The sequence below is a fragment of the Brachyhypopomus gauderio genome, chromosome 9 (genome assembly GCF_052324685.1).
Source record: "Brachyhypopomus gauderio isolate BG-103 chromosome 9, BGAUD_0.2, whole genome shotgun sequence".
NCBI classification, from domain to species: Eukaryota; Metazoa; Chordata; class Actinopteri; order Gymnotiformes; family Hypopomidae; genus Brachyhypopomus; species Brachyhypopomus gauderio.
In genome coordinates, this window is record NC_135219.1 from 18,412,697 (window position 1) to 18,422,441 (window position 9,745).

The 9,745-nt window shown below is 42.4% G+C and overlaps 1 protein-coding gene across 1 annotated transcript; it reads right to left on the reverse strand.

The window, feature by feature from the left end:
• Positions 1-3,383: 3,383 nt before the first annotated feature.
• LOC143522370 (uncharacterized) lies at positions 3,384-9,127 on the reverse strand. Its single transcript, XM_077016104.1, has 9 exons — positions 8,854-9,127; positions 7,156-7,329; positions 6,839-6,997; positions 5,806-5,949; positions 5,320-5,436; positions 4,372-4,506; positions 4,105-4,248; positions 3,828-3,954; positions 3,384-3,565 (listed from the first exon to the last, which is right to left on the reverse strand). Exons 1-9 carry the CDS (start codon positions 9,007-9,009, stop codon positions 3,384-3,386), a joined length of 1,338 nt encoding a protein of 445 aa, XP_076872219.1. The 5' UTR covers positions 9,010-9,127.
• Between the last annotated feature and the right edge of the window lie 618 nt (positions 9,128-9,745).

A 9,745-nucleotide genomic window follows, 5' to 3' on the forward strand; every position in this document is an offset into this window, starting at 1 on the left:
CTCATCACCAGCAGGAGCTCCACCCACCCTCCACCACCGTAAAGGAAAATTTACATCTTTTGGGTCCGTGCTGCTACAGTGTTGATATCAGTGGTACATATTTTCAAAACAAGCATGGACCCTGTGTCCCAATTATCTCTCCCATTCCAGTTCTGATCAGAAGCAGAAAGAACAAGGAGTTTAGGTCAGATACTGTGAATACATCCAACCTATAGTATGTTGGAAGTATCTCAGTCTCTGAAACAAAATGCACAGGTTATTAAGTTAGCTCTACTAAATGTCAGATCTATTACAAACAAGTCTTATCTAATTAATGATTTAACTACATCTTATGGGCTTGATTTCATGCTTTTAACAGAGACATGGTTAAATTCATATAGTGCTGATATTGTGCTAACTGAGTCGGCTCCACCAAACTTTAACTTTTTAAATGTTTCTCACAATGGCAAGAAAGGGGGAGGTGTAGCAATGCTGTTTAATGATACTTTCCAATGCAAGCAGTTACCACTTGGCGATTTCACATCTTTTGAATATTTGAGTGCAATTTTAAAAGGGGTACAAAGAATATTACTAGTAACTGTCTACAGGCCTCCTGGATACAATGCTAATTTTATTGATGATTTCACAGATATGTTATCTTTTATTTCTACTGAATTTGATCATTTTGTTATTGCTGGTGATTTTAACATTCATATTGATAATCCCAATAATAGTTATGCCAAAGAATTCTATGATGTACTTGAATCTTTTGAACTTTCTCAGCATGTGTCTGGAAGCACGCACTGCCATGGTCACACTTTGGATGTGGTTATCTCAAAGGGTCTTAACATTTCAGCCTGTATTAAGGATGTTGCATTGTCTGATCACTACTGTGTATTTTTTGAAATGTGGATTTCAATCCATAGCAATGCCAGGCAGGTTAGGTTAAAGAAAAGACAGATAAATGAAAGGACAGCTGCACTTTTTGTTACCAAAGTGTGCTCTGCACCTTGCCAACTATCAGGCTCTGTTGATACTCTGCTGGATAGTTTCAACTCAAAAACTGCCAGTATTTTGGATCAGATTGCACCAGTTAAGAGTTAAAACCATGCAATGTAAGCAGAAAGCTCCATGGAGAAATGATCCTGCAGTTCAGCACCAAAAAAGAGAATGCAGAAAGGCTGAGCTCAGATGGCGTAAAACCAACCTTCACGTACAGAGATTTTCAAAGATAGGCTGCGTGATTACAATAAAATAATGTGCAAAGCTAGACAATCCTTCTTCTCTAGCATTATTAACAATAGCAAAGTGCTTTTCACTATGGTTGACAGACTAACAAACCCACCTACATATATGACCCCTGAGCTAGTTTCAATTGAGAGATGTAATGAGTTTGCAAAATTCTTTAATACTAAAATCCACAATACCAGACAAGCCATCTGTACGCCTACATCCACCAATGAGCCAATTTTCTCTCCAAAACCGGAGTTGTATAATCCAGGTTCAGAAAGTAAAAGTCCTCACCAGGATTTTGCTCAGGCTTCCTGGATTGTGTTGATTCCACTAATTTTACATGGATTGCACTAATTAAAAAAATCTATCAAGCTTGAGCAAAATCCTGGTGAGGATTTTTACTTTCTGAACCTGGATTATACAACTCTGTCCAAAACCACGCAAAATGTTCAACATGTCCCAGTTTAGTACTATTAATGAAGAAGGTTTAATTGATACAGTGAGTCATCTCAAATCATCCACTTGCAGCCTTGATAATGGTAATGACCAACCAAGTTTTTAAAGAATGTCTTTTCCGCAATATCAATGAACATTCTTCAAATAGTGTGACAGAAATTATTGATTATTGACTAATCATCATTGATTAGATCATGTTCAGTTATTATAAGAGATCATTATGAACTTTATGATTTTGGACATGTCCATTCTGACTAAGCAGAAGGACTACAATAATGAAGTAGTGTGTTTCAGTGTAATCATGTACTTATGTTCAGTTCATATTATGCATGTGTGCTATACTGTGACCCAGGTCAGGGAGAGTGCTGAGGGTAAGAGCACTCTGTTAACTGGTAGTCACTAGGCTACTAGTCTTGGGTCATTTAGCTTTCTCTGTGTTCAACTGATACATCAGTTGCTTCCGCTAACTCTAGGGAAGTCCATATTAGGAGATACACACATGTGAGACAAAGTAGCCTGCTGGACGCTTATGTTTTGGAACATGCTGTGCTAAAGATAACCTGCTGTTAGAACTGCTGAATTGTGTTTAAGATTGTATATAAGCAGGGGGACTGCCCCCCTGCCTTCAGAGTTGTCATGCTTGAATGAGACTCTCGTGTCTGTGTCTGTCTTTGTCCTATTTATATATATTTATATTTTTGTAATAAATTAATCATTTAACCACGTCTGAGTCCTCATCCATTTCCAGAAAATTTCTACGACAATAGTAAATTCTTCACTCATGTCAGGTGTATTTCCGAGTGCATTAAAAACTGCAGTTGTGAAGCCTATCTTGAAAAAGAAAACTCTAGATGCAAACTTGTTGAATAATTATAGACCAATTTTTAATCTACCCTTCAAGCTAATTATGCACTTTCTGTCCACAAATAGCTGTCTAGACCAATTTCAGTCTGGCTTCCGACCTAATCATAGTACTGAGACTGCACTCATTAGGTTATCAATGACATTCGGGTAAATAGACTCAGGAAACATGTCTGTTCTACTACTGCTCGATCTCAGCGCTGCCTTTGACACCATTGACCACAAAATTCTCATAGATAGACTTGAGAACTGGGTTGGACTCTCAGGAACTGTCCTAAAATGGTTCATACCTTATGGGGTAGTCTGCGAGATTAAGCACTAGATCTGGAATTTTCTGTCTTGAGGCCTTAGGGCCCAGGAGGAGAACTTCTGTCTTGTTCTCATTAAGTTGGAGGAAGTTTAGAGACATCCAGCTTTTAATATCTCTTACACAGGCCTCAATTTTTCCTAAATTGAGCTTGTCGTCATGTGGGAGTAGCGTTTCAGGCAAGCCTGCTGGTTCTCGTTTCCGAGAGTAAATATGCACTATTTACTGAAATTCGTACTATTTTATTATTTAGAACATTCCTTTATTGTTAGAATTAATATTAATTATACATTTTTATATATTAGATATTATATTTTTATATATTATATATAAATTAGACTTGCCTTTATTTATAAATTCTGTATATTTACATATTTCAGTATAAGAATGTCTAGAAATCCAGTTTGCAATCTGCAATCTAGAAATAAACTGTACCAAAATCATACCATTGCAAGCACTGTTTTTATTATACAATAAAAAAAGAACAATAATAAAAAGACAATTCTGGCGTCCACATCTGAAGCTGTGGAATTGATGTGGACGGTGCTCACGGCTTGAGGGCGGGCAGTTTGAGGGCGGGCAGTTTGGTGCTAGGCGACAGGGCCGGGAGGGGCGGAGAAAGGCCTTGGCCACGAAGCTTCAGCCTCTCGATCTTGGGTCGCCGTAACTGGATCTTCTGCTCGGTCTTGTCCTCCGAGGTCAGCTGCGTAACTGCCCTCTCTGCCATTGCTGTGGTCACAGGGTGACAACAAATCAAAAAGTAAGATCCTGGAAGGGGGGAGTTTTTATATAAGCAGCCTTTGACTGTTACGCTGCTAATAATACAGCCATATAAATAGCACCTTCCAGTGTTGAAAAGACATCCTTGAATTATGCTGCAAATACAAAGTATGAGAAAGTCTTTGTATGTGTAGGATGAGAGAAATGTTAGTTGTAAGAACTACATTGGTCATAACAAAGCAGCTGTCTGCCCCCATTTTTTTCCACTTACTCTTGTGGTGGGTGGAGCTCTTGGACAAGGTCCCTCTGGCTTGAGTCTGGACGGCACGCGTTTGCTTCTTGACGTGATCCTGGGCCAACCGCTGCTCATTGATCTCCCTGATCAGCAAGAAGTTCTCCTGCGTGGCGAGCAAAAGCAGACAGTCACTCCTACTCAGACACAGACTACCACGTGCAGTAAATAAAATACGTCTTAGAAAGTCGTTGGAGATCATCCCATTTAAGAAACAGGACTGGGAAGCCAACACTAAAGGAGAAGTCGGCGCTACCTCCGCGAGCTTGTCATAGCGTGATTTGTGCTTTTGTTCATTTTCAGCCAGCTTCCTGGTCAGGGATGCCACCTTCTTCTCGAGATAATCCCTCTGCCTGCGGAACTCAGACTGGACGTCTGCACTGACTTTCTCCTCCTGCCACTGTAAACAAAAACCAGACATGAATGGTCTGAGCTGTGTGTGTGTGTGTGTGTGTGTGTGTGTGTGTGTGTGTGTGTGTGTGTGTGTGTGTGTGTGTGTGTGTGTGTTGTGTGTTCATCTCACCACATCAGACCCTTGAACATGATGTTCATACAGCTTGCGGACAGTTTCCTTTAACTTCTTTGGTTCTTGTAATACCCTAATGCAGTTGTTGATGTCTGACTTTATCCTGCAGACCAGGGTCTCGCCGTTCTTGACCTGGGAAATCAAAGCTATTATAGGCAGGGTTTGGTCTGCATGTGTGTGTGTGTGTGTGTGTGTGTGTGTGTGTGTGTGTGTGTGTGTGTGTGTGTGGTGGGGGGAATTGTAAAGTACTTTCTTGCATAAATTACGTATCACATCAATAAAAATAACAAAGGCAAGTCTATAAGTCTGAATTAGGAAATTAACATGGAAACAAGGCCAAACACAGAAACAGAAGCACCACTCTAACTTATTGCCCTAGGTTACCCACACACACACACACACACACACACATACACACACATACACACACATACACACGCACACACACATATACACACATATACACACATACACACACACACAAACACAAGCACACACACACACACACACACACACATCCAGTATGGTCCAAATTAAGCCTGCAAAACATTTTTACAGCATGCAAAAGAGTCCCAAGCAAGATGAATGCAGGTGTGTGGCACCGGACACCTGGGTTTAACTGCGGTGTGACATCCTGGGAGGCGTGGCAGCACTCCCCCTGGGAGGCGTGGCTACACTCCCCCTGGGAGGCGTGGCAGCACTCCCCCTGGGAGGCGTGGCTACACACCCCCTGGGAGGCGTGGCAGCACTCCCCCTGGGAGGCGTGGCAGCACTCCCCCTGGGAGGCGTGGCTACACTCCCCCTGGGAGGCGTGGCAGCACTCCCCCTGGGAGGCGTGGCAGCACTCCCCCTGGGAGGCGTGGCTACACTCCCCCTGGGAGGCGTGGCTACACTCCCCCTGGGAGGCGTGGCTACACACCCCCTGGGAGGCGTGGCTACACTCACCTTCTGCCTCTCTGTGTTCAATTCCTTTTCTTTGGCTTTCAGTATCCGCTTGAGTTCATCATTGCTCACATGTAGCTGGATGTTCTGCAACTTGTACTGCTTCAACGCAGCCGTCATCTAACAAAAACACCAAAAACAGCCTCATTAACACTTACTACTCATTAATACACCACGTCCCTCATTAACACTTACTACTCATTAATACACCACGTCCCTCATTAACACTTACTACTCATTAATACACCACGTCTGCTATATTCAAATACTATGTGTAAATTTTTGCATAAATGCATGTTAATTATTTTCTGGTTCTGTGGAAGTCATATACTGTAATGGTTTCCAATAAGGTGTCTGAAGTAAGGGTGCTTGAAGATTCTCCCAAAAAGAGAATTACTTTAATTAAATGACGTTAATTAAATGCAGTGACTCTCACAGAGACCTGGACAAGATCCATTCAGTTTGTGTATAATGAAACACAGTTCCTACCTCCCGGATCTTTTTCTCCGTCTCTTTGAGGTAAATCTCTCTCGGCTCGATTTGGGTCTTCAGATGTTTAAGGTTTTCATCCAGTTCAATCTTAGTCTTCTCCAGGTCCTGGTACTTCCATTCCAAGTCCTGAATGTGTGTTTCCTGCAGGGAACAGAACCCCCTCTCATCTACTGCCCAATACAGTACACAGCTCACTTCTGAATATCTTGTGGTTAGCTTAATAAAAGACACCACATTAGTAAACCACATTTTTGTAATGCATGTACAATATGTGCTTTTTATCCTCAAAATAAATATGCCACTGATTTACATCAATAAAACTAGATTTGCATTTCCTGAAGGAAATGCTAGAGGGTTTGAAAGATGATGCCAACGGTCACATTCTTGAAATCTTAAATCTTAAACCTGGGTTACTAAAAAATCTATTGATATATTTTATATCTAAATTCTGTGATACTATCAATAACTTTCCTCTGTATACTCCGTGCGAGCTTAAATGCAACGAAATTTCATTCTGTGTACACCTGTGTACAATGAATGACAATAAAGATTGTCTAAGTCTAAGTGCGGTGTATGTATGTGTGTGTCTGTGTGTATGTGGAGTTTGTATGAGAGGTGTGTGTGTGTGTGTGTCTGTGAGAGATGTATGTATGTATGTGTGGAGTGGGTATGAGAGAGATGTGTGTGTGTGTGTGTGTGTGTGTGTGTGTGTGTGTGTGTGTGTGTGTGTGTGTGTGTGTGTGTGTATGTATGCGTGTGTGTGGTGCCTGAACGAGCACAGAGGCAAATTGTGAAAAACCCAATTCTGATTTTGAGAAAGTTACAAAGCCAATCGACTATAAAAATCACAGCACAGGTCTCGGAGCCAAGACATTTGGAGGTCTGTTCGTTAAGCGCTTCCGGCTGTATTAATTGCTTTTCAAGCCCTCTAGTAACAGCCAGGTCCTCAACAAATAATGGCAAACAGTTGTGGTGCACACTAAAATGTCAGTAGCTTTGCTGGCCTTGTGGTGCCTGCACGACCCCCCACCTTGTCCTGGATGATCATGTCCTTCTCCTGGATCTCCGACTTCAGGGCCACGATGTCCTTGTCCCGTGACTGGACATCCTCCTGCAGCTTCTGCTTATACTCCATTAGTTGACTGATCTCCAGGTTCTTGTTCTTGATTTTGTTCTCCAGGTCAATAATCTGCACCATTCACATCAACAGAGAGACACAGAGGCACGTCAAGCCGTGGCTCACGCAAAGAAAGGCCAGAAATTCCCCCCGGCCTTTAAAACAAAAACGAGTGGGGATGCGTGATGGAAACAATATACGAGCGCAGGGTTGTGAAAGACGCCACCAACCTTGACCTTTCTGTATGCCGCCGTGTCCACGAGATAGTAGTGCTTCTCTTCCTCCTCGCGCAGCCTGCACTCGTACTGGGCGCGCATTTCCTCCAGCTCAAAGTTGCTTTCCGCCTCCATTTGATTTTTAGTCTCCTCAAACTCGCGCTCCTGCTGCTGCAACTTGTCACGGCACTGGGGAGAAGAGAGAAACACCCTGCTGGTACCATGGCACAAACTAAGCAGTCGGCAGTCAAGGGACCCTCCAAGTGTTACACATTTTCCTAAGGGTATGTTCTTCTTGGAGACCTTGATCTTGAATGATCACATGACAGTACTAAACTCCGAAGTAAACATACATGCTGGACGAACCTTTCGGGACCCTCAGTGTATACGATAGTTGGATTTGTAGCCCAATGAGGGCTCTATATACCAAAGCAAACACAACCAAAGTGTATATTGTCTCTGCTGCTAATTGCTCTACGGACCACTCAGCAGAACACTTGGGGCAAAGCGGAAACACTCACTCATTACCAACACAGACTTGAAAGCACTCCTGCACAGTACAATACATTACCCAGAGCTCTCTATTCAACTAAAACCACTTAGACTAACAGATGTTTATTTTCAACACTGACACAATGTGGCACACATCTCCAAAATAAATATTACAGCGTAGCATCACCTTCATGTAGTGACTTGGACATTTTTTTCAACATTACTTAATCACATTTAAAATAGTTTTATTAGATGCAGCACAATATAACAAAAAAAGATGCCTTAATTGTCAAATTTGATCAAGCCAGTCCAAATATATTCACATTTAAATTTTTTAAATGCAATTAACCTAAAACAAAAGGAAATCTTGTGATCAAGAAATGTGCTCTAGTTTCAGCACGTAGCTAGTATTTCTTTTCCGTGATCATGGTTCATCGGACCAACACGTTGTCTTGGGACCCTTAAAAAACTACCTTAAACTGTACAGACTGGGATTAAACTTCAGGAAACAATAAACAAGAATATAATGTAACCGTCCACGTATCTATTAATATCTTTTGAACAGCCCAACGATGTTTTTGAACGGTCCAAACGCGAAGTAAACGGGATGAGAGAAAGCGCTCATTCAATTGCCATACTGTATTACCAAAACTGTGGGAAGAAGCTCCTACAAACCGATGAAAACAGCGATTTATTACAGCGCGCTTGATCACCGACCGCTTAGACAGCGAGCGGAGGAAAATGGCCGCGGCTCAATCATCATCATGCGGGGAAATCCAAGTAACTACTTCATGTGATACATTATTACATTACAGATGTCACATATCCGATTACAATAACACACCCAGCAGAGCTGCAAGCCAAACACGGAGTCTGAACGTTTTCGCAACTAGGTGGACGGTTCAAGAAAACGTGAGACGGGCAGGGTTGCCAGGTCCTACAAAAATATCCCGCCCTTCAGCAGCCTAAACTAGCCCAAAGCCAAAAGTTGTTGACGGCTGGGTGGCGAGTGTTTAAAATGGAGACAAATTAAGTATTATATCGCGATCGATTCTTTGTGTTGACTTGTAACTCCCGCGGTGGCCCAACTCAAAAGTAGCCCAAAAAACCGCACCCCGCGACCCCAGAATTTTTGGCGTGAAAACCGCGAACCTGGCAACTATAGAGACGGGAGACAGACGTGGCCGTGCGGCCGAGCCGTCGGCACCACAGCGCCCTCACCTGGTCCAACTCGTGCGTCGTCTCCTCCAGCTCGGCCTCGAACATCTGCTGCATCTCCTCCAGGGCTCGGTGCTTGCTGGCCTCCAGCTGCTGCAGCTCCTTCTCGTAGGTCTGAGACCTCACCAGCACATCCCGGAACATTGTCTTGTAGTCCATAATCAACTTAAGGTTGTTTGTTCTGAATGAACAATATCAATGAACAATATCAATGAACAATATCAATGATCGATGTTCTTACACACGTTATGGCGCGTATATGAGTCATCTGACTAGCTAGCGAACTTATATAGGTTAATCAGTTTACAGCTACCAAGGCGATAGTTACCCTAACAACGACCTCACAAATACTCGCGTGGAATCTCTACGTAATCCCTCGTTTATCACGTGAGAGACGTTCCAATTACAACTGCTAGTTAGAGTGTGAGTTAGAGTGTGTGCAGGCATGAAAAATGATCAAAACTCTCCTGGATAAACTGCTGTAAAATCCTTAGGCCTTCATGTAGAAGCTCCATTTAAATTTTTAATGGGAGAGAATCTTGTCCTTTCTGGCACGCCGGGATATCTAATCATTTGATCAATTCGTTTTAGAGTTATGAGCATTTGTTTGCCACTAGGCACAGAAAACTGCCCCATTAGCTCCCATGTTAATTTATCAAAATCCGAATTGCCTTTTTCACAATTTACCTCTGTGTTTAACTCGTCATAAATCAGTCATTTTTGGGTCAAACCACACACAATTACATGAAAATCATCAGCAAGCGGACCTCTCTCATACAATCTCTTCGGTTAAGCGATAAGTTAAATATGTCCCGAACTACGACCGTTTGTTCGGAGGGTGCAAATCACATTAAACAAGCCTTCTTCACTCAGAATAGCAGAGATTAGTTAGAGC

Coding starts and splice junctions, on each gene's coding strand:
- LOC143522370 (XM_077016104.1), bottom strand. CDS start 9,009: ATGGACTACAAGACAATGTTCCGGGATGTGCTGGTGAGGTCTCAGACC. Junction 5,950..6,838: donor ACATGATCATCCAGGACAAG/GTGGGGGGTCGT, acceptor TGTTCCCTGCAG/GAAACACACATTCAGGACTT. Junction 5,437..5,805: donor CGGAGAAAAAGATCCGGGAG/GTAGGAACTGTG, acceptor TGTTTTTGTTAG/ATGACGGCTGCGTTGAAGCA.